Source organism: Pollachius pollachius (assembly GCF_949987615.1).
Source record: "Pollachius pollachius genome assembly, chromosome: 8".
Classification (NCBI taxonomy): domain Eukaryota; kingdom Metazoa; phylum Chordata; class Actinopteri; order Gadiformes; family Gadidae; genus Pollachius; species Pollachius pollachius.
This window is the reverse complement of record NC_136941.1, coordinates 13,869,857-13,895,160: the sequence shown is the minus strand read 5'-3', so window position 1 is coordinate 13,895,160 and position 25,304 is coordinate 13,869,857. Positions and strand designations below refer to the sequence as shown.

General features: G+C 44.5%; 1 protein-coding gene across 1 annotated transcript in view; it reads right to left on the bottom strand.

Annotated features, from left to right (window-relative positions):
- LOC307078785 (sterile alpha motif domain-containing protein 10-like) overlaps positions 1–20,116 on the bottom strand; it is a 44,138-nt gene extending 24,022 nt beyond the window's left edge. Inside the window, exon 1 of the mRNA XM_079740758.1 lies at positions 20,002–20,116. Within this exon, the coding sequence (XP_079596884.1) occupies positions 20,002–20,014 (13 nt within the window). The 5' untranslated portion in view covers positions 20,015–20,116. The remainder of the gene's footprint in view (positions 1–20,001) is intronic.
- Between the last annotated feature and the right edge of the window lie 5,188 nt (positions 20,117–25,304).

Sequence of the window (25,304 nt, the reverse complement as noted above, 5' to 3'; positions counted from 1 at the left end):
CATCACTGTCTTTCCCCCTCTCTTTCCCTGCCTGTCTCTCTCTCTCTCTTTCCCTCTCTCTTTCCTCATCACTCTCCCTCCCTCTCCTTCTGCCTCTCTCTTTCCCCTGCCTCTCTTTCCTTCTCTCTCCCCTGCCTTTCTCTCCCCCCTCCTCCTCCCCCTCCCTCTCCATCTCTTCATCTCTCTCTCTCTCCCTCTCCCTCTCCCTCTCTCTCTCTCTATCTCTCTCTCTCTCTCTCTCTCTCTCTCTCTCTCTCTCTCTCTCTCTCTCTCTCTCTCTCTCTCTCTCCAACTGTGTTTTACTCTTGCTGTCTCGTCAGCTGGGTTGACAGGACAAAACCCAGCTCCGGCCTTGATTCTCATTACTGTCAGTCAACTCCGCTGAGGGGGAGGAGGAGGAGACAGGGGGAGGAGAAGGAGGAGACAGGACTGAGGGGAAGTGGAGAGGCGGAGAGCCTTGGGTGAAGAGAGAGAAGGTGGAGAGAGATTGAAGAGACAGAGAGAGAGTGAGAGTGAGAGAGAGAGAGAGAGAGAGAGAGAGTGAAGAGGGAGACAAGGGAGAGAGTGAAGAAGGATTTTGCAGAGAGAGACAGAGTTAAGAGGAAGAGAGGGAAGGGAGAGAGAATGAAGAGAGAGAGTGAAGAAATTCAGAGAGAAGAGAGCGAAGCGAGAAGGTAAGAGAAGAAAGGGAGAGACAGTGACTGGAGAGAGAGAGTGAAGAGAGAGAAAGAAGAGAGAGAGAGCGTTGAAGAGAGAGTGATGGGAGGGAGGGATAAGAGAAAGTGAAGAGAGACAGAGAGGAGACGGAGTGAAGGGAGACAATAGAGGGGAAGATGGAGGATGCAAACAGAGAATGTATTGACAATCAATTAAAAGTAGAGCCATCCGTGCAAACTTGAGGTGAACTGACTAACCTCGCGGGAGGTCGGGACTATGACATCTAGAGACAAAGGGGCGGGGAGGCCGTAGTTAATCATGTTAAAAAGCTCTACTTGAAATAGGGGTGTATTTCAATTTTAAATAGTGCTATAAAGATGACAATTTGACATCACCCCTTTATGGTTCCATACTTAAAAATCCATCACTCCAACATCCACCTGGCACATTCACAAAAGCGAAGCAGCTGTGATACTAAAGCACAGACTTCCTTGGCATCGTTAGTGCCCGGCTGAGGAGTTCTGAAGAATTACAAGCAATGCTTGGTTTCATTGTTATTAGGGTACGATATCAACCTCCTGAATGGCAGATCGCTTTGCAAGCCTTTTGTTAGCATTATGGATTTCGATTTTACAGGGGTTGATGAATGTACACATTTTTTACGAACAATCCTATCATTATTTCACTTCTTGAAGTGTCCTACTTCTTGTTCGTGTCACATGAGCTATCCCCCTGTTTTCGCCCTGTTTACCTCTTAAAACAAAAAAATACCAAGTACCAACCCTCGCAGTCGTGTTGTTGACTCATGTTGTATTGATGCTGTGGCCGAAAGGGAACATGTCCTGACACTGACGTAGACGAACTGAGGAGGACGTAGGAGGGCAGACCCACAGGGTCTAATGGCTGTGATGTGCTGCACTTAACAGATGTAGTCCAGCTGTAACACAGGACACATGCACTCCCCCGCCGACAACCAAACAAGCCGAGGAGCAGACGAGGACGGACAGATGAGTCAGCAAATAAGAGAGGGATAGGGCGGGAAAGAGTTCAAACACAATGGGTCTCAGCACTGCGGTTATCGGGTCCGGCCCAGGTGAATGGAAGAATAAAAGACAGGTGAGGTGGAAAGGCCACTTTAATGGTCCAAGACACTGACATGGTCAGTGCCTCTTACAAAGTTTGTGTTGGTAACTTTTAATGTGTCTGAGCGCCTTTAAAAATCCTTTAGGGATGTAATGTGAGAAAAAGACTACTTTGCTAGGTTTTAGCTTCCATCCATTTCTGCAGGCGCTTGTATCCAAAGTGACCGGCAATGGATTTGAGATACAAGTCATTAAGGAGCAGGTTCCCCTGGCTTGCTCCAACTCTCTGTACAGACTGCAGGCCAGGCCCGTGCGTGTGGCATGTGGGTGGCTGCTGTGGCCTACACCACTGCCCATTGGACCTCATTGACTAAAGTGCCCCTCTGGGCTTCCCTCTAATAATGGTTTTATCGTTATAGTTTTTATTGCTACAGATGCTGTCTTTAACATAAAGATCATGATCGATAGATATCAGATCTATAAACAGTGATCTAAGGCCGCTGGAAAAATAAATTCTTGCTCGCTAACGAGCACTTCAGACACTTCACCTCACTGCCTCTCTCGCTGCAGACATTCGTCTTTTAAACAACAACCTTTCGACCGCAAGACAAAAGCGCCCTTAGCTCTAGACTCCCTGGACCAATGTGTGTCAGTGTGGATTGATAGTGTGGGTGGAAGGTGGCTGGGTCAGTGTAACACTGTTCCAGTGGAGAGCCCGCCACTCACCTCCCCCGAGCCCCCCGTGTCATCCAGCAGAGAGGGGACCCTGGTCCCGAGCTCCAGAAAGTAATTAGCTACGAGGTGCTGGAGCCTGGGAGGGCGTTCCGAGCCAAATCCCACGGATAGATTAGCATGGCATCACCGGACATTATTCATTGACTCCCGAGAAAGAATTATGTTTTAAAATGAATCCATGAGGACGATTCTGCTGCGCGGGGGCTTTGCTAAAAGTTTGACATTACCTTTGTAACCTTGAGGCGTGAGTGAGGGAGTGTGTGTGTGTGTGTGTGTGTTTATGAGTGAGTGTCTCTGTGTGTGTGCCTTTGTGCGTGTGTGTGTGTGTGTGTGTGTGTGTGTGTGTGTGTGTTCTACTTTCATGCAGAGGTCTTTGCAGGCCTGGATAATCCTAGACACTCCAGGCGCTATAGAGAAGCCACCACAGTGCACTTCACCCCCCCCCCCCAAAAGAACACACACACACATACACACTCACACACACACACACACACACACACACACACACACACACACACACACACACACACTCAGACGAATCCCTGAGATTTCCTCTTATTCAACACCAAAAGATAAAAATTCTATTTGCAGGCCAAGTTATACACAGAGGGGGGAATAAAGCAAATCACAGCCCCTTTCACGCTAGGTTGTGATCTGCCAGTGGCCCGAGCTTCATCGCTCACCCATTTCACGGCTGCATTCCTCATTCAACCTGCCGCCTAAACATAGCATCTAGCCGCCCGTAGCAGCGTGAGCTGTTGACATCCACTACGTCTCCTAATGCGTCCCCCATTGGTGCAGATGTGTTTCTATATCGGGCCGTGTGAGGCAATCTGGCCGTGCCCTACTCTACTGGGCACCCCCCCCCCTCCCCCCCCCCCCCCCACACACCCTACCCCGCGCCCCCACGTCGCAGGAATGAGCCATGAAATAACCCCCGTTCTGAAAGAGCAGGAGCCTAAAGAGAGGCATCACATAATAACTAAAGATAGAATAAAATACAATCAGATAAGGTTTCTTTTTCTTCCTCATAGCCCAGTTTTTTTTTTTCCCATGATGCATAGCACTCCATTATCCACTCTGCCATGAGACATTGCTGCAGTGGCGTGACCGGGGTTGTACTGTTCATAAACATCAGCGTTGTTGGAGCAAACCAACGGGCCAGTAGGGACACAACAAATGTGCACAGCCGTTATGACCAGTAGATAACAACAAAGAAACTCTTAGGAAAGGCAACTAATTCTGTGGGCTCGTGTTTGTGTTTGTGAGTGTGTTTGTGTGTTTATGTATTTATGTAGGTATGCTTATCTTGCATATGATGACTAAAAGCCCAAAATACAATCTTAATGGCTTTCATATCCTTTTATCCTTGTAATCTGCTATTGCTTTGGCCTAAGTATAGGAATAACACAGCAGGGGGTGTGCATGTTCAAACATCGTAGCACGCAGAGGCTGCCACGAACATGTGATAATAATAATAATTCATTCATTTTCTATAGCGCTTTTCAGTGACCCAAAGACGCTTACATAAAACACGAAGAGGGAGATGACAATCAGGGGGGACAAGCGGAAGACAGCACAACAGAGAACAGAAGCAAGGTGGAGTGTGATAGTAGATAGGGATAAGGATGGTTATGGGTAGGGGAGGTCATAGGCTTGGGAAAAGAGGTAGGTTTTTAAACAGGATTTGAATATGGGAAGCGAGGGAGAGTCGCGGACAGGTTGGGGGAGAGAGTTCCAGAGTCTGGGTGCTGTTCTTGAGAAGGCTCTGTCACCGAAGGTTTTAAGTTTGGATGGTCGGACAGTCCATAATGTGTCCATTATAACCAGGGCAATGTGTAGTACCATTTCAATAGCTTGGGTATGGAATCACCTTCATCTTAAGTCTGGCTATGGTCCACAGAGCCTCGACAGCCACGATCGTCTTACCTCATGATCAAATCAAAGTTGACTACACTACAGCGCCCTCCTGCAGACCCCACTGACAAATCGGACAGAACTATTGATTATCCTACACTGTGTAAAGGGGGAGGGGTGTACACCTACAGATCCCTTTAGGCAGCAGCACATGCACACACTGAGAGAAAGGTCTATCCCGGCTCAACAGAGCCCCGGGGCCCGGGCTCCTGGTCCTAGGGCCATAAAAGGGGAAGGGTGCTAATCTGTGTGAAGGACAAGGGTCCGCAGGGGTCGGCTAATGTCAAAGACATCACCGGCAGAAAACACATCCGAGACTAAGACTGATAATGAGGTGTCAGAGAAACGGGAGCTGAAAAGTAAAAGACAAGGGGAGGAAAGCGCCGTCAGAGGTGAGAGTGAAGATGCTGCTGATTCGATGTGGCTGAGAGCAGATAACTCGGAGACGCCCGGAACAAATGTCAGCGAAGATGAGGGTAGAGTGAAGGAAGGACATCGGAGGAGAGGGAGGGTGAGGAGGGTGAGGAGAGTGAGGAGGAGGGACCGGGTGGATCTCCGAGCCGCAAAGAGGAAACAAACAACCGCTAAGATTGTTCCGGAAATAGTCTTTCGTTTAGCAGGTTAAAGACCAACCAACAATTTACCCTGAGTGACAACTCAATTAGAAGGTGTGTTTTCGGGGCTAATTGCCCTCCCCCTCCTAGGAGATTCGTCCCCCCTGGTTGCAGAAACATCTATCTTTTAGGTGACAAGAACACGCAGGGAATGGGATGATCTTCAAACCTCGCTCTTCGTGTTCGAGGTCAGACATAGAATTTGATCGGTATCTTGCTAATATCCGTATTTCAAAAACACACTGATCTGTTTGGTTCTTGACGGGGAGATTAGGGACACGGGCCTCTTATCGTCCAGAACAAGTCGGCTCCCATTATGGACCCATGGATGGCCAGGCTGTGTCTTAATTAGTCTGACTTGCATAATGGCGCGGTTGCATAATGGAAATGATAGAATCGCAGCTGAAGAGGAGCCAGGATACTATATTTAATGAGGCAGGAAGCTGTGTTCATTTTGGCCCCTTGTTTCTGTGTGTATGTGTATGTCTGTGTTTGTGTGTGTGTGTGTGTGTGTGTGTGTGTGTGTTTGTGTGTGTGTGTGTGTGTGTGTGTGTGTGTGTGTGTGTGTGTGTGTGTGTGTGTGTGTGTGTGTGTGTGTGCGTGTGTGTGCGTGTGTGCGTGTGTGTATGTACTCGTGCATACATCTATGCGTGCACATGTGTAAGTGTGTGTGCATTTACGTACAGTATGTGATGTGATGTTTTTGGGAGTGTATGTTTTTGAGTGTGTGTGTGTGTGTGTGTGTGTGTGTGTGTGTGTGTGTGTGTGTGTGTGTGTGTGTGTGTGTGTGTGTGTGTGTGTGTTCAATGTGTGTGTTCAATGTGTGTGTCCAAAATGCCATGGTCCCCCTGACTGGGTCCCCGTCCACATGTCATCCGCTAGAGTGCTAGCATTCATATTGTATGAAACCTGATCCGCTGAGAGAAGAGGAGTCACGATTGGATCTGGCAATGCATCACGGCATCAGATCATACGGGGGCATGACACGGCCAAATTGAATTAAAAGGTCAACAGACCACAAGAGAAAAACATCACAGATCATTTGAACAATTTTCATTCACAAAGTGATGGCGTGCAGAATTTAAAATGGTTAAACAAAATTAGATCCTGTCATAGGGGCTAAATCATTTAATCATTGACACAAACTCTTTTAAACCAACATTAAAAATGCAGGTCCGTGTAGCAGCTCATTGAAAATATATTAACATATTTTAAACACACTTCTGCACTGCATGCCTCCACTGCACCAAATTGTGAATGATCTATCTATCTGGAGAATTCGCAGGCTCTTAAAAGTCCATCCAGTATATTCTATGGGGAAGCAATCAAGGGATAGGTTAGAGAATTAATGAAGAGAGATGCCCATCCCTTCTTGTCTCAGACAAGATTGCCTTCGTATTTTTTTCAATCCGTGTTTATTTTTTCCCTGAGTGCATAATTGTTTTGTGTGAGAATGTGTTGGAGTGCGGCTTGCCAGAGCAGAGCACTAAAATGCCATAATTAAATCCAGACTTCATAACCCTGTGTAACACATCGCCACCTCTCAGAACAAGATTACAACTGTTCTGTACCAAGTTCACATTAAAAATAAGTTTACTCCCGATAAAAGAACAGCTTTGCCACTAATACGAACAAGCCTATTCACTTTCTGCACAATTAAATATAAACATGACAAGAAAATATTTGCAGAAGGACTACCCAACATTTGCTCAGTTAATCCACGGCTCATCATGGCGTTATGAAATAATCATGAAGAGCAACCGATGGAAAGCAACCCCAACTCCGAGGTCAGACATCACCCTGGTACCCTCATCCATAAAGCAGCCCTGTTCTATGGTCCTCACTGCAGATACCTTCAGTGATGGCCTGGGGCCAGTCATCACCCTGGTACCCTCATCCATATAGCAGCCCTGTTCTATGGTCCTCACTGCATATACCTTCAGTGATGGCCTGGAGGGTGGCGTGGAGGTGCCCTCTCCCCCACTCCCTGCTGAGCATGGAGGCTCAGGGCGGACCAAGGCAAAGGAGACAACCCTGTACTGTACCAGGTCCCGGTCCGCGGGTGAACGCGTTGGTTAACAGGTTACAGAAGACAATCCTGTACTGTACCAGGTCCCGGTCCGCGGGTGAACACGTTGGTTAACAGGTTTCAGGAGACAACTCTGCCGGTCCAAGGGTGAACACGTTGGTTAACAGGTTAAAGTTAACAGGTTTCCACAGCGGACAGAGAGAGAGAAAGGGTGCGAGTCACTCAGAGATGTGTTGTTTATAATGAACCAACCCTGGGAATGTGCACACACAGAAAGAATCCAAACACATACACAGCCACACACAAAATATGGTATGCCTGTTGCACACATCTATGACACACGGGCATGCAAATACACACACACCTTCACACCCGATATTTGATTTTTGTGGCACCCATGTGTGACACCCACCCAGACCAATATTGGCCTGCTGCTGTGATGGGAGTGGACCACAGTTCCCTGACATTGTTTCATTGGTCCTCTGGGTCAATATTGAGCTTCCCTACTGTGCCCATGTTATCAGAACGGGATGGAAAATGTTTCAACACTCGATATTTGATTGAGTGTCCGGAACATACTGTGTTTGCATGCATGTGTGAGTGTGTGCATGTGTGTGTGCGGGTTTGTGTGTGTTTGTGTGCATGTGTTTGTGTATGTGTTTGTCATCCCGCACATGTTCAATGCACAAGAAGAAGCATGCACTCGCACAGTGCGTGCTGGGTGAAATATCGCCTCGCTTTAGTGGAAATATTAAAAACAACATAGAATAACAACAACTAACAGATGGTGTATTGTTAACATGGTTACCTCACGGCAATCACAAATAAATACGCAATACACTGGCACATGCGATTCACCTGCAAACACACACACAGACATCACCTAACACATGCACACAGATATTCTGAGATTTACTAGCACGTGCAACACGCACACACACACACACACACACACACACACACACACACACACACACACACACACACACAAACACACACACACACACATACAAACATCACCTAATACATACACACAGATATACAGAGATGCATTCGCACACGCACACCCACACACACAAACACACACACACACATGTACACACACACACACCCACAGCCAGGTGGCTATTTTATACAACGGCGCTTTGCAGACGACGTGGAGAATAGATGACCACGGTGGGAGATAGCGGGTACATACAAAGAGATCAGGATGAAGGGATAAGAGAAGACAAAGGAGAATGAAAATAAATAGTAAATAGGCTTATAGGATAGGATAGGTAGAGAAAGCATTACAGAGAGAGAGAGAGAGAGAGAGAGAGAAAGAGAGAGAGAGAGAGAGAGAGAGAGAGAGAGAGAGAGAGAGAGAGAGAGAGAGAGAGAGAGAGAGAGGGAGACAGAGACAGAGACAGAAAGAGAAAGAGAGAGAATGGATGCATCAACTTGCCAATAAATCCAAAGTACCAGTACGAGGTAGGTAGAGGAATGTGAGGCAAACAAAAGGGAGATACTTCGCGGATTCATAAACAACATTAATGATTCGACACGTCGGCAAACCCAGCGCATCTGACCCAGTATATCTGTCAGCCCAGCGAGGAGGTTTCACTGGGCTTCTCGGGGCCGGCTGGGTTTTGTTCTGCTGCTCTGCTGCTAGGCTGTGTGTCAGCTATAATGCTGAGAGCATACACAGAGCACAGCAATGCGGGGAGAAGAGAGACACAGAACAAAGTAAAAGATGGAAAAAGGGTGAAAACCCGTAGCAAACGTTGAGTTTAGCCTCCTTTGTACAAATGTTGGAAATAGGATATTTTTGTCCTTCAAAGTCACTATTCAATCGGATTAACCAATAATATTGTGACATGTTTCCCAAAGCTTCAAGTATTGAGGGCCAATTTTGAACAAACGCTAATGCTGAATATGTGCTGGCTAGTGACGGTACGCAGGTGTTGTTGCACATCAACATCTGCATAATATATTGAAGGATAAAATAACATCTGGCTTGATTCAATGAATTGAATCTTGCCCGCGCTCATGTTTGACTCTGATCAGGTAATTTTAGGAAATAACGATACCTTTTGACAGCCATTTTCATGTCATTGTCGAGTCCCCATTTCCAATGTACACAAGGAGAGAGTCACACCATTACAAGTATGTGAGGCTAACACAGAATCACTAGAGCAAAGTATGGCTATATCATCATCTCTGAGATGAGACTGACATTAGCCGTCAGCTAGAAAAGAGTACCAATCTTCTTTCAAGTGCATTTTTTAAACCGGCCTAAAACACCCAGCAGGCCGGATGTCCACTGCAGCAAGGGCAGCAGCTGGTCTCTTTAGCCAATGCGTGAACGCTTTTTACCCTAGCGACACCCTGCTCCGCTGCAAACCCTAAAAATAGCGAGAGAATCGCTTCTTCTCAGCCTGGCAGTGAAGGCAAATTAGCCTCACACCTGCAGGTGATCCTCTCTGGTCCCTTCTGCCCTTCTGCCTGCTTCCTACCAGTGGCGACGGGCTCACTTACTGATGAGGTCTCCCTGTTCATGTCGGGGAGCCCTCACATGAACAGGGATGAATGTACGACTTAAGTCATCATGCACTGCAATTTTGCCTGTTTTGGGAGGGGGGTTGTCTTTTTTTCGTGCCAGACAGAGTGATAAACACGATAATTACGTTTTTCACACATGCACAATCACACAGACACACACACACACACACACACACACACACACACACACACACACACTACCACACACATGCACACACTCATACACATACACATTAACACACATGCACGTACACACACACACTGTTTGACTGAGGGATGGGCTGTGCTATTCCCTCCTTGGAGACAAGAACCACTGCGGGCATCTGAAGCGAAAAGTTCAGAATAAGAGAGGCGAGATAATTAAAAGTAGATCACTGCACACATGAGGATACTGGACAGACACACACACACGCATGCATAACCATATCATATGTATGCACACATGCAAACACGCACAGAAATACACACACACACACACAGACGCATATGCACACACCATCCGTATGCACACACATACATACACACACATACACACACACACACACACACACACACACACACACACTTCAGACCGATTTCAAACAGTGTATTCAGACATTCCGGGTCAAATGAAAGCAAATAAACCTTTATGCTTCAGCCTGTGTGAGTTCTTCTCTCTTTATTCCTGAAATGTACCCACTTTCTTCCTTTTTCCCCATGGAAGTGCCTCCTTGTTCAGTTCTTTCTTCACTTCAATTTTCCACTTGTTGTTTTGAACATGGTTATAGTCACTGAAAAATCGTTCTGGTGGTTTTTCAAGTGAAAGGCTTAAATAAAACCAAAAAAAGAACACAGAAATTAAACTGTGCAAAACTGAAGCAATTACTTTTGCAAAACATCTTCAATCTCCATGACGAGTTCTCAATTAATTAGTTTCTTTGGGAATTTCACTGGGATTTTTCTCATCAATGTAATTAAGACTCGGAAGCATTGCTAATTATTGTACATAAAGCACAAAAAAGAAAAGAAAAAAGAATTGGTTGCAATTAATTCTGGGCCTGGTAGTAATGGGTTCTTGGTTGCCAAAGGCAACCAGAATTAGGCCACTGTCAACCAATAAATGCATCCGTGTTTCCCCTGCTAACAACCGCTCCCATGGAGCTCAGGGAACCCCAGGAGCACTAACAGTGAAAAACAAGACAAACTTTAAAAAGAAAACACAAATGATCACGTTACTGATTATTTGTTAAAGTTGTGATTTTGTCACAGCTAGGATGTAAACATTTACAGTTTTTTACACAGGAGTTAAAATTATATGAATTATCCCTCTATTTCTTAACATGAAATTGGTGGCAACCATTTCAACACACTTGGCCACCATAAGTTCCCGATTGATAGCAGGCTTTACAGCCTCTAGTAAAAGATCATGTCTTCCCCTGTGAACCAGAATGTCACTAATGCGTTTAAAATATCTATTTTTTTTATTCATTTTACAAGGCACATCCACAGAATAATATTTATTTCAAACAATTAGATGCGCCTGTATAATAAAGTAAGCCATGCTTAGTTCCACATGAATAAACTCAGAAATGAATTAAACGCAGACACCCATTCTGTGTATGTGTGTGCAGACAAACACCTGCATTCATGCATGCAATCATTATGAGAGGGAACAAGAGAGAGGGAGAGAGAGTGAGAGGGTGTGTGTGTGTGTGTGTGCGTGTGTGTGTGTGTGTGTGTGTATGTGTGTGTTTGTCTGTGTCTGTGTGTGTCTGTCTGTGTGTGTCTGTGTGTGTGTCTGTGTGTGTATTTGTGTGTGTGTGTGTGTGTGTGTGTGTGTGTGTGTGTGTGTGTGTGTGTGTGTGTGTGTGTGTGTGTGTTTGGCTGACTTTTAACCCGTTTTGCCACAGAATGTGAAAGGCCTTACTGCTATTATTGCAGTTTTTCTTTTCTTAACAAATCAATACAAACGCAAACTCTAATTGCATCTTACTGCACCTCTTCAGTGAACAGCATCCGTATTATCATCCAGACACTCTGATGTCCCCGGGGACACACAGGGACACACACAGATACACACAGACACACACACGCATACACTCTAATTATCCCCCATCCACATCATGTTAATTATAGGGAAGTAATAACATGCGTGAGTGACTGGTTGGGCTACCACCGCCACACATGTGGACGTGCACACCCACACCCGCACACCCACACAAACACACACACACACACACACACACACACACCCACACCCACACACAGAGCACAATCGCACACACACACACATATGCATGCTCACATAATTTTTCAAACACGCATACTAATATCCAAAAAACGAATACTAATATACACTCCAGTTCATTTAAAGTCAAATGCAGTATAGGCCGTTGATACCAAGCCAATCTCACTTCAAATAAGAGAAGCAATGCATCATTATATGAGGCTTTTAGATTTAGATTTCACAATCCTTGTGCCCTTGTCCTTTGTTGACCTTGCTCAAGTCTTGAACAACACGCCCTGTGAGGGATGTCGTGGTCAGATCATCTGTATCACTAACCACAGTCACTTTTTATTCCATCTTCATGCAAAGTTGTTCCTGCGCCAGTCAGGGATATTAAGTTTTGCATGTGTGTGTGTGTGTGTGCATGTGTGTTGTCTCGTGTATTGTCAACGCATCATGGAAGAACGCAGGACATTGGGATGGCAGCCTCAACATCATCTCTGACCACCATCTGCTCTTGTTCACAAGTTTGCTTTCTTTCTGTTTATTCTTAGTTTCTTCCATGACTACCTATGACCCGTCTGGGATTAATAAAGTGCATCTCTTATGACATCATAACTGATTTTACAGAAAAATCTAAACAAATACTATTCCCAAGTAAAATATATGAAAAAGGCTAGGAGTATAATTTTCAAAGTAAGCTAAATAAGTGGCAAGCTAGGTTTATACTCCAACCTCATCCACTTCAACAGCCACCCGGCCCCATCAGTCCTGTGCGAAGATACTGTTATCACTGGGCCTCCGAGATCTCTTAGGGCAGCGGAGGTCCAGGGGAGCCTGCCTCCCTCTCTCTCTATCTCCCTCTCTTACAAGACAAATCCCCCCTAATCTACAGGATAAGGTAAACCAGCGGCACACTCTCACTGGAGTCCAGGGCAATCAGGTTAAAAGGATACAGACAGCGATGGCAGGGGAGTGGTGTGTGTGTATGTGTATGTATGTCAGCGTGCGTTCATGCGCGTGTGTGTGTCAACTAGGTCAGAACCACCGATCACACACACACACAAACTATAATCTCACGGGACATAAGAGAAACAGTCATTTGGTGAAGAGAAAAGAGAGAGAGACAGAGAGAGTATGGGAGAGAGAGAGAGATATAGAGAGATAGAGAGAGGATGGGAGAGAGAGAGAGAGAGAGAGAGAGAGAGAGAGAGGATGGGAGAGAGAGAGAGAGAGAGAGAGAGAGGATGGGAGAGAGAGAGAGAGAGACAGAGAAAGACAGAGAGAGAGACAGAGAGAGAGAGAGAGATAGCTGTTCCTAGTGTGAAAGAAGCTCTAATGAGTGGCAGAGCTAGATGTTTGGAGCTGAGAATCCCTAAACATTTCTTGTCTTTGATATGATTTGCAAGGTTTGGATAACCATCGTCAAGCTAGAGCATTATGCACACATCTGTCTGACCTCAATCTCACTCCGTCTTGTCAGGATGGCAGGGAAGCAACAAGATAGAATTAGGATAATTCTTAGAAGGACTTGGCCACCAGCCGGCAGGCCTCTTTTTACAAGAACTCTGATCTAAGTAAACAAATCTGTTGGATCACTGATAAAAGCAGCCCAAAATCAGATCAAATGTTTTTATTTAAAGGCTGAAATCACCCACAAATAAATAAATAACCATAGTCTTTTTAAAAATGTGTTATCCACATACTAACTGGATAAGACATGACTGCTTCACATTTATTTCTATTTTATACCTCAGCCTCGAGGAGAAACCAAGCCAGTGAGGCCTGGCAGGGAATGCAAGGCATTGTGGGATACTGTCTTTTTTACATATCTATGAGACAAAAGACCACTGTTGAATAAGAGAACAGAGAGGAGCCCGAAGAGAGAGTGGACATGAAAAATACTCGTATTGCCAGAGAAATCCATAGACAGGGGTCGTTAAAGAAAACAAAATACAAAGTAAGAGTAAATGGAAAAGCAACACAAAATATGACAGATGTACCAGCAAAGAGGCCAGGCAGGAATAACTTTAGTTACAGGGGTTAAGAGAGAGAGAGAAAGCGAGAGAGCGAGAGAGAGAGAGAGAGAGAGAGAGTTAAAGCCCAATTCTACTCTCACCCTGTGTTCCAGTGTCGGTGCTAGAGCTCACACGCTGACACTTGGCTGCTTGGGGAGCTGGTTGGAGGGGCGGTGTGACAGCCAGAGGTGTTTCGCCCTCCGTCAGGACCGGGCTATATCGTCAATATAAACCGCCACACTTTGCTTTATGGGCCACAAGATGAATGTGTGTGTGTGTGTGTGTGTGTGTGTGTGTGTGTGTGTGTGTGTGTGTTTGTGTGTGTGTGTGTGTGCGTGTGTGTGCGTGTGTGTCCGTGTGTGTGCGTGTGTGTGCGCATGTGTGCGCGTGTGTGCGTGTGTGTGTGTGCACAGTGGATGAATGCTCTGGCCTTTTTATGTAGAGCAATGGAGTAGGGGTAGAAAAATCTGTCAGGGCTAGTAAGAGAAAGGGGGGCAGTAAAATAGGATTACCATCTATTGACAGGAAGGAGCAGCCTATGGGATAGTGCAGTGAGGAGTTATACAAGCGTTATTATACAAGCGTATTGTATTATATACACACACACACACACACAAACACACACACAGGAACACATGAAAACACACATACACACACAAGCACACACATGAACACGTACGCACATACGCAACTCGCAAGCAGTTCCAAACCATCGAAGTCTTCGGTAACAAGCGCGGCTGTAATTGCTTTTTGGGCAGCTGAACGTGACTGGTGCCTCTGAGTGTGCCAAGGCGTCCATCTTGTTATCACGTTGCTGGAACCGTTAGCGTTACCGTTAGCTATTTGCTTTAATGGGCAATCTGGAGCCAAAAAAAAAAGAAGAGCTCCATGACCTCTGGAAGAGTCGGGTCAGGGTAGGCCGCCCAATTAACAAAAAAAAAGAAGGGGAAAGAAATAATGATTGGACCGCCAGCTCACCTCATCCCCAACAAGGCCAGCACCTAATCATGCTGTTTGTTGTTAGGAAGTAATGGAAGCGAAGGTCAACCGTTCTCCTTGAAGACTGAAGACTTCGGAGAAAATTAAGTTTGAGGTAGCTAAGAAATGAGTGGAAGTTACGTGCGGTGCACATTCTCAAGAAGTATGATAATGGGGAATAACAAATGCAAATCTGCATGATGGCCCCGCTGCGTAAAACCACTTAATTGTTTCATAAGTTTTCTCTCTGACATAATTACGAGGTGGCATAACAATACACAAATGTCCTATCAGCCTATGAGCCTACTTTGGTCTATTAGATTCACTGCTTGTGTTCGAGGCGGAAGCATTGCAAGGAAAGGTTGTGAGAGAGAGACGGAGAAAAATACAAACACGCAAATTGATTTAGTATGACATTAAGTCTGCAGGTAATAAACTGTGCATGTACGTGTTTGACACAACCGCTGTATGAAAGTATACCCAAATCAGAATACACCTTTGAGCAAATTAAATCTCTTTTAAACACCCACAGCCCTCACACATACACAGTTCCGCCTTGGTTACCTCTCCCCCTTGCAAAAAGGCTAATTAAAGTAGAGATATTGGATACAGCTCTGTGCACACTATAATTCAGAGTACGATGAAAGGGGGAGGGGCAGCCTCGGATGTAGGGTATGATATGTGTGTGTGTGTGTGTGTGTGCGTGTGCCTGCGTGTGTGCGTGCCTGCGCGTGTGTGCACTTGTGCGTGTGTGTGCGTGTGTATGGAAGTGGGGTTGGGGGCCGAAGCAGTGAACCGGAGCGGAGCGGGGGCATCGTCACTTTGAAAATGAAATGAACAGAGATGGGACGTAGAAATAAAGTTGGGGGCCGGGATAGATAGGTCATCCTGAGCAATTATCCCAACGCATAGACAATGGCCGAGCCAAATTCGCCTGAAGCATCGCAGACAGCAGCCACTCCTGACCCAGACAAGCCAGCTCCAATAGGGCTCCTACATCAGGATGCATCATGGGATTTTTTTGTTAGCAATACCCCATCATATTGACAGGCCTCAAGAGAATTGTAGTACTGTGGTGTCAAATGTAATGACAAATCATTCAATGTTTAATTACTAAACAACGACCAAAGTAACATTATCATTTGCAAGTGACGTCACATTACACAAGCCCTCTAAGACGGTAATACATATTGTACAAGGGACATACATACACACATACTGACTTTCTATGTATCTCACACAGACATAGACACAAAATGACCATGTCTTTTACAACACACACAAACAAACACACGCACACAAACCCATGGACACATGTCCGCAGATACACACACACACACACACACACACACACACACACACACACACACACACACACACACACACACACACACACACACACACACACACAAACAAAACGCACATGCTAATAGTGTTGATTTATGTGAAAGTGAACCCTACTGTTTACCACCCAATCAATGTCGCTCATGGAGCATTGTGTGAGTGTTTCTCCCTCCCTCGTTGACTATTTAACTCTTTCTGTCTCTACTTCCCTCCCTATCCCTCTCTCTCTCTCTCTAGTACTCTCCCTTTATCTCTCTCTCCCTCACTCTCTCGCTCCCTCTGTAGCTCATTCTCTCTCTCTCCCTCCGTCGCTCTCCCTTTCTCTCCCTCCGACCCTCCCCCTCTCTCCCTAGCCAGCTCTCTGCAGGTGAGCTGTCGGTGGGATTCTGCATAAAGGACAGCACTCAGAGCAACCATCCATTAGGGTAATACGTCACTTTCACAGAAGCTCAGCCGCCAATGGATCAGCCATTACATCATAGTCATGGGGGCCTCGCCGTATGTCTCTGCATGCGTCTGTCTGCTCGCTCGGTTTCGCCCTCTTCTTTCTAAGACACACATATAAGCCTGAGCTATATGTGATGTATGATGTCATTTTAATAGTGAGGCTAGCTTGGCCGCCGATTGCTGTGTCGACATTGACGGTAGAGAGTCCTACACATCTCGTTTCCAAGAGCAAATGGCAAATCCAAATGCCAAAAGGACTAGTTGTTTTGTGGGCTAAAGCTGTGAAAACAACAACGCGTTTGTCTGTGTAAACAGTCAACATTCCCACCTACACAAACACACACACACACACAAACACACACACACACACACACCCACACACACCAAAACAAACACACACACACACACACACACGCACAACTACACACACACACACACACACACACACACCAAAACAAACACACACACACACACGCGCACACACACACACACACACACGCACACACACACACACACACACACACAAATGGGGCATTACTTCATAGCTGGATGAGCCCACCACTGTGGGATTTGATTAGTCCTGTGGTTGTAAGGGTTTGGCGTACAGTGAATGGAGTTGGGCTTTTAGCCACGGTCTGGAGAGTTAACACTTCACAGTTTCCTCCTCGTCTGTTTAAAGTGTTAGCTGGAAACAGCTTTGCTGCCTCGGTCAATACAAAGCAAACTAACAGATGATTCTGATCCCAGAAACGCAGAACAACCAATAGTCACACTCGATATTATTGCAACCATGACTGTAACCAGGAGAAAAATTGTTGAACAATATTTGATTCTGTTTGCCACCACCCAAAAAGAAGTACATTTCTAACGACATTGCTGTACCTAGAATTGTGACTGTGCATGTTGGGTGAGCTATATTTTATGAGTCGTTAATAAATCAACAGGCGAAAGGCCCTTAACGACTCAATGACCCGAGTATGAGAGCTCACATATCTATATCGCTTTTCCTGTAATTCCACATTGACAGGCTTTGTATTTTTTGCAACATACGCACGTCTCAATAGCCAAAGCGATTGTGAGATAATGATTTTAAAAAACAACAACCTGTGTTGAGGGTATTTGGGTCTTTAAATAACAAATTAGTAGTACAAACAAAAATGAGTTTGCCCTCACTTTCAGACATTCATTCATTCAGTTCTTCCAATCGTGGATATCTGACTGGCCACTTTGTTTAATTGAGCTGTTGAGGGCATCAATATATTTCTCCTCCTCATAGGGGGAAAATGAATTGAATGTCAACCCGCAGACACAAAGGGATGGGTTGGGAGAGGTGCTCTCTGTAGACAGAACTAGGGGTTGTTTTTATTATTTCAGAGCCAGCTGAGAAATGACTTTCACTATAGTGACGGCCCTGTCAGTTTGGGTATAAATATGAATGTGCGTGCCTGCGTGCGTGCGTGCGTGTGTGTTAATGTGTCTGTGTGTGTGTGTCCGTGCGTGTGTGCGTATGTGTACCTATGAGCGTGCGTGTTTGTGTGTTTGTGTGCTTGCATGTTTTCTCAGAAGCATCACATTCATTCATTTCATCAGATCCCCGCAAGTCCTGGCCAGAGTATTGAGGTTGCCATACACACACACACACACACACACACACACACACACACACATATACACACACACACACACACACACACACACACACTGGACAAATACAAAATAACCCCCTTTCTGTCTCTGTCTCTGTATCTGTCTGTCTGTCTCTCTCTCACCCATTCTTTCAGTGGACAGCACATCGGTCCAGCAGCATCATTTGTTAAGCTGCTGCTTATCTATGGTGTTACAATGCAGCCATATGTTCTGGGTGTCACCAGATGATGCGTTGGGTGAATCTTGCCTAAATGATAGTTGTAGAGTATGGGTATTATTTTTGTAACGTATATGTGTGCAAAAGTGCCTATTTAATATAGTAGCGCAGTGGGAGGCACATCATGTCAAATGAGTTATATTTTACTCCCTCTGTCTGTTGAATTTAAAATAATGAAGTTCAGCAGCATCCTCATAAATAAGGTGGCAGCTCCAGATGCTACACAGGGTTCTGACTCGGCAGAACCCGTATCGATACCATAAGCACGCTACCGTCAGAGAACCAAACAACATCAAACTGAAAGTACATTGAAACGCTAGCGGGTTCATAAGTAGATTGCAGTCTTGGAGCCGGGGGGCCCTTGAGGAGATCAGAGAACGCATCCCCATCACGTAAATATAGTCTGTGTGCCTTTGTAGAAATACTCCTGAAAGCATTTTAAATTCAAAGTCTGCAACAAAAAAGTATATATATTGTAATGAGATGAACGAAACAAAATTCCTGGTGTCGTGTGTTTGTGTTTGCGTTTAAGTGTGCGTGTCTGTGTGCTTTCAAAGCTGCCTGCTGCTGCCTCCACTGCCTTTTCTACACCGACGCTCATTAAAGCTAATGTCAACGAGGCGTCCTCACCCCTCGGCGGTGATTCAACTAATGCTTGAGTTATCCTTCAGTAAACTGTGAATGCATTGAACAGAGCCTGCTGTTTGCCACTTGGAATGCAGCGGACGGAACCAGTGCCCCACAAAGGCCTACGACCTGCCTGCGAACATACTAAAGAAGAACAGCACACCTGCTTTAAAGGAGACGATGAGCACAAACTACTCGAGCAGAATTATGTCAGTGACGCTGCAGAGACGCTGATTGGTCCTCTCCTCGCTCAACACACCACTGTCACAGCAACAGCCAGCAGATCAGACAGGAGCAGGAGTGAAAGATGTAACACAACAATGTATGGGTTCTCCTTTGGAAAGCTGACGTTTTGCTTTGACCCACGATTTCCTAACTTCCCAGTTTAGTTTTCTCTTTCTAGTAATCCCAGTCCAATCAGCCAGGTATCCTAGTTGCCCACCCAGCAAGAAAAAACTGTCGACTAAACATGTCCAACTTAATTGGATATGTCATCTTCTGTTTCAGCTTCTGAAAAAGAGATGGTTAATGTTGCGTGCTACAACACACAAATACAGCTGTCACACAAGTATTTTGTGCAATTATGACTTAGAATATGTTAACATGTATTGAAGGAAAGACCAAGTTATAAGTCGCATGTAACGTTTTCACGTCAGGCTTCATTTTTTCGAACTTGACACAGCTAGATAAAGGTGGTGTACGTGTACAAATGTAGAAACAAATGTATAAATAAACAGCATCACTTTATACAAAACAAATGGTGGTTCTGTAGGCTCAACAATCAACCTTATTCTATTCCAGATTACGTAGAAAAAAAATGAATGAAATGGAAAAACATTGTTTCGTCTATGTTATTATTTTATTCGTCAGCCTATTCAAATACATTCCCGTCCCTGTCCGCCTAATATGAGTTGTTTTAAAAGGTTATAAACGCGCACTTACCGTCCACAGCCATAGTGGGTCTCAGAGTGTATCTCTCCGTTGTGTCAGCAGAAGTCTCCCATGCTTCTTGTCAATGGGGGGAAATGTGCCTTTCGGAGCGCTAACAAATCACGCCTAAAGACTCGGCGCTCGTCTACCAGCACCATATGAAAGCAACCGCGCTACTACCGAACCATTTGTTGTGTCCGGGACGCCCGTCTGTCCGCCTGCTATTAAGATGACGCCTCCTTCCCTTTAGTCTCCGCCCCCTTTCCTACCTGACCGCCGCGAGACAAAAGGTCAGCTACGCACGAGCGTTGTATGTTTGTTATTCCCGCACGCGTTTGCGCTGTTAGCAGCGCAAACGCGCGCTTCACCTCCTGCCTTGCCATTGAGATATTCCCCTAACGTCTTTATATGTAAATTAAACCTATTGACGGTTGTTCTTCATTCAAATTAAATAGTCTGGCAGACTGGCACTAATTTGCATTAATTAGCTTACACGTAAATAATGACTAAATTACTTGAATATAATTAGGTATTTTCCTTCATTGCAAGCCCCAACCTGCTATCGCCTGTTAAGAGAAGCCATTTATTCATTAAAAAGTTATGCTGAAATTACAAAGCAGGGTTTTTCTTTCGGAACTAATGGTGAACGCGACTTCATCAGCCGCCCACATAACTTGCATAATTGATTGCAAGATGTGTGCAGACTGTCTGACAGTTCTTTTTGTGGTATTGCTCAAAGTTATGGAGCTGAAACATGAAGAAACAGGCCGTAAGGAGCGTGTTGAGAGACAACGTATACTCCCACGGGCCAAAGCACCAGTTAATCACAAAGCAAACAACATGGAACAAAGAGCCAGCAGCTGACAGTCTCTCACACACGCGCACACGCAGACACACACACACACACACACACACACACACACACACACACACACACACACACACACACAGACACACACACATACACACAGACACAACTCTTAACAATCAAATATATACACCCCACTCTCTTTAATTTTCACTCAAATCAGCTTGAAACTTAACAAAAGGAACTAAAATCAACCAGAGACACACAAATAGAACATTATATCGCTGGAAAGCATTGTTGAACATATCTTAATTTAGAAGAGTTTTAGCGTGTTTTGTTGGAACATTTTGTCCTGTAATATCTCAAGCAGTAACAGTTTGTCTCTTTAATGCAGGAGAAGGCTAGGGCAGTGAATAATGAATACAGTGGGAACTGCTTGAACAAGGGATACGATTGGCTGAGGCTGAGTACATGGGATGTCAGAAAGGCAAAATAATGACGCTTAAACTTGTCTTTTGCTATTATAGCACATGTGTTATTACATTATCACACAAATGCAAAGGATTTTGTGGAGAAATGTGAAGGGTGTAACCGTTGTCGTGTTATTTTTTGGAAAGGATCATGAACATCGTTAACACAATAGTCTCTCAGATCAGACTTCAGATTAATATCTAAAGTCTGATGGCAGAAGAGCCCATATATGAGTGAATGGGGTGTTTGACTTTCATTTTGATCCTTAGTTGTTTTGACCAATCATGATGCTTGAATCGGGCATCTGGGATAAGTCGTGTCTGTAAAGACTTTAAACTAACACAGTGTACTGAAATATCCCCTTCTGAAAGCTTCATTAACTTGTGTGAATGAGTTTCTTGTCAGTAGAATATCTTTGTTACGATACAGGAAACAAGGCGTTGTGCCGTCTTCCCCCCAGAAGTACTGCTATACCATAGGAGGACTTCTGGAACAGAGATCAATAACACGAAAATGTACAGACAGATTTTTTTTGATCACTTTAAATTCTACGGTATATTGATCAACAATGTCACAACACTATACACCTTTCCGTGTTTTGTTCTTGGGCATTCATCATGAAAAACAAATACAGCAATAAAGGAACTGGAAGTAAGAAAAACTACATGGAAAAGAGAGGGTGATGTAGACAGGGAAAGACAAAAGAGGAGGACCCATCAGCGCGGGGCTGAGGATACAGAGAGAGCCTTCTCCTCGGAGGTTCATAGAGGGGCTATTGACGCTAGGATTTGGCCATCCTTAGCCCTGCCAGCTCTGGTGTCCGGCTCAATGGCCGTTTCACATAATGAACAGTTTGGGAACGAGTAAACCAACCAAATGGGTGCTGTTTAAATGGTGAGGAACAGATGGGAAAAGGCCAAGAGACCAAAGGAAGGGTCTTTATTTTCCGCCCCACAACAGCCGCTCAAGAGCCCATGAGAGCGTGTTTGGCACTTGGACTCTTGCCTCTGATCTGGGGTCAGAGAGAGCGTAACTAGAAGAAATGAGTCTAATGGATTTCAGAATTCACTCCACAGAGAGATAAGGAGCCGGCTGTATGTTGAGCTGTAATATTAATCAGAGACGGGAGGAGAGGGATTTATTCATTCTGAACACATGCATAATAGGAAACAAATGTTCTCTGAAAACCCTGCTCACTGCCTATTTTCAAGGGGAATGAGCAGGAAAGAGGACAAAATCCATCAATTCAATCTGCCTGTCCATAAATCTGAGGGCCTTACCCTTTTGAGTCAAGTGTGTGCATGTTAAGATGTATGCATATAGAGTATGTGTGTGCGCGGATGTGTTTGTGTGCATGTGTGTTTTTGTGTGTGTGTGTGTGCGTGTGCATGCGTGTTTGAAGGAACATGTTACGCTAGGGATGCAGAGTGACAAAGGGGGCTTCTTATTCCTCTCACATAGCTTCGCTCAACAGCTTGACCTCAACTCTTATAGCCTGCACGTACTGGCAGCTTCTGAAACAGATTCTTCCTCCTAACACAAGAGACAAATGTGCACATCCCCACATGCACATGCTCTCTCTATCTCCCTCTCTCTCTGTCTCTCTTTCTCTCTTTTTATCTGCCTCTCTTCCTCTCCCTCCCTCTCTCCCTCTCTCCCTCCATCTCTATCTCTTTCTCTCTCCCTCTCTCTATCTCTTTCTCTCCCTCTTTCCAAATATCTACCCATCTTGCTTGCACTCTCCCATGTGTCTGTTTCCTTCTTTGCTACAGAGAAAGTATTTTTCTGCTGAACATATGTGCCTGTTATGTGTGAGTATATATTTCTGTGTGTGTAAACAGTGCATATTTTAGCACTCTGCTGCGCCAATAGGTTTGTGCTCTATGCCTCTTTGTTCAACATACAATGTAACCCACAATGAAGTCAGCTGTTCTATAAATCCCCACAATACCCTCATCAACACACATTATCCTCAATATCTGTTACTCTTTAAAATAAAATATTCCTTTGACTAACTAAGAACTTGACAGGGTTAAGAGATTTCCAATTGCTTGTGTCTTTCCACCAGGGATGATCCTTAATTGTAAAACAGCCAAGTTAGTTCCAAGCCTTAAGTTTGGAACTAACTTGGCCTCTCTCTCTCTCTCTCTCTCTCTCTCTCTCTCTCTCTCTCTCTCTCTCTCTCCCTCCCTCCCTCTCTCTCTTCTCCATTTCCTTAACACTGTTTTTACATGTGAGTCTTTCTCTCCCTGTATGCCTAGTCCAACATGTAGCAAGTGCGCTCATCTGCTGTCTTCTGCTTTCCTCTGAACTTCCCTTTCTTTGTGTACTCGAGAGAAAGACAGACAGAGAACAGGTCTTACTGTGAACAAGGAGGAGTTCACAGTAAGATCCATCACTCGAAATAACCTGGCCCAGCCCAGTGCCAGGCTGGCTCCCACCTCTGGTTAGAAAGAACAGCGACAGTCAATAATTTCCTTCATCAGCCCTGTCATCAAACCTTCTGAGAAAAGACAAGAAAAATCCACTTCAAGGCACTCTTGTCTTCAATTTTTTATTAGGCCTGTAGCAAAATAAATATTTACTATGGGCCTGTAATTCTCTATCCCACTTGTCCTCTAAACAAGTCTCAAGGTTGCACTCTTAGAAAGGGAACAGGTGGGGACCTACCTGCTAGGAACCTTGTTTTGACTCATGCCACGCAGTCATGGCTCAAATCTTTGTTATCCCATGAAGAGCAATGGATCAATAGAGTTCCATTTAGGGCAATTGTTGCAATGGAATTACTCGAGCTGGCACTAATAGCAATTTGCTGCTGTCCTTTTGCAAGGACACTGTTGTTTGCTTTAGCCTAATATGTAAATTGAGGCAATCATGAACAAAGACATATTTAGTACTTTGAGGACTTTGAGTTTACATTTGACCACAAGCTTTGAGGGTTAACTCCACAGAGCGCTTTGAGCATAAATTATCATTGATCATGTTTGTGCTTTTGTGTTTTTGTCTGCTTATAAAAGTCTGTAGAAAATGCTAGATAAATCAATAGATCAATAATCCTTTCATCTGTGTGTGACCAGTGTCCACATTGCCTCCAACAGTCCTCGCCTCTATACATGATTTATTCCTCTTGAAGTCCCACTTTGTCCGAATTTGTATTTAGGAGCAGCTGCCATTTCTTTCACTGCATTTATTTATATGACCAGCACGTATCCTACTTGTCATGGATGTAGCTCACTGATAAACAGATTGCAAGCTGCCATTCCTCCACTAGAAGCTGCAAAGGGCACGCATGGGTGAAGAAGACATATGACCCTACATATCAAAGATATTGCATCCATGCATGCTAGCACATTCTGCCAGCCATGAACTGAGGGGAACTAGCGCTGTTGGTCAGACATTTTTTCAACATTGAGACAATTGAGGATGTACTACTAACCCAAAATCCAAATAAAATTTTTCCTTGTAAAAATAAAAATTACATTCATGTATTTAACATTTAAGACACACTAATGGCCTCCTCTAATGTTGATAAAGAACATATAAATATGAAACTATCAATCTTATTTGCTTACGCTTGACATCTCTTACTATGTTTAAAGCAGCTATAGGTAACGTTTGATGATTTAAGCATATATAGAAACATTACAAATCAATAAAAGCCAACACATAGCAGTGACATCAATCCTATTAAACAGTTGTTTTCAAATGCAGAATGTGTACAATGAGATAAGGTGAAGTGTTACAATTCTCTACATTACATTTATTTTGCCGACGCTTTCATCCAAGGCGACAATTAAGACACACTAATGGCCTCCTCTAATGTTGATAAAGAACATGTAAATATGAAACTATCAATCTTATTTGCTTACGCTTGACATCTCTTACTATGTTTAAAGCAGCTATAGGTAACGTTTGATGATTTAAGCATATATAGAAACATTACAAATCAATAAAAGCCAACACATAGCAGTGACATCAATCCTATTAAACATTTGTTTTCAAATGCAGAATGTGTACAATGAGATGAGGTGAAGTG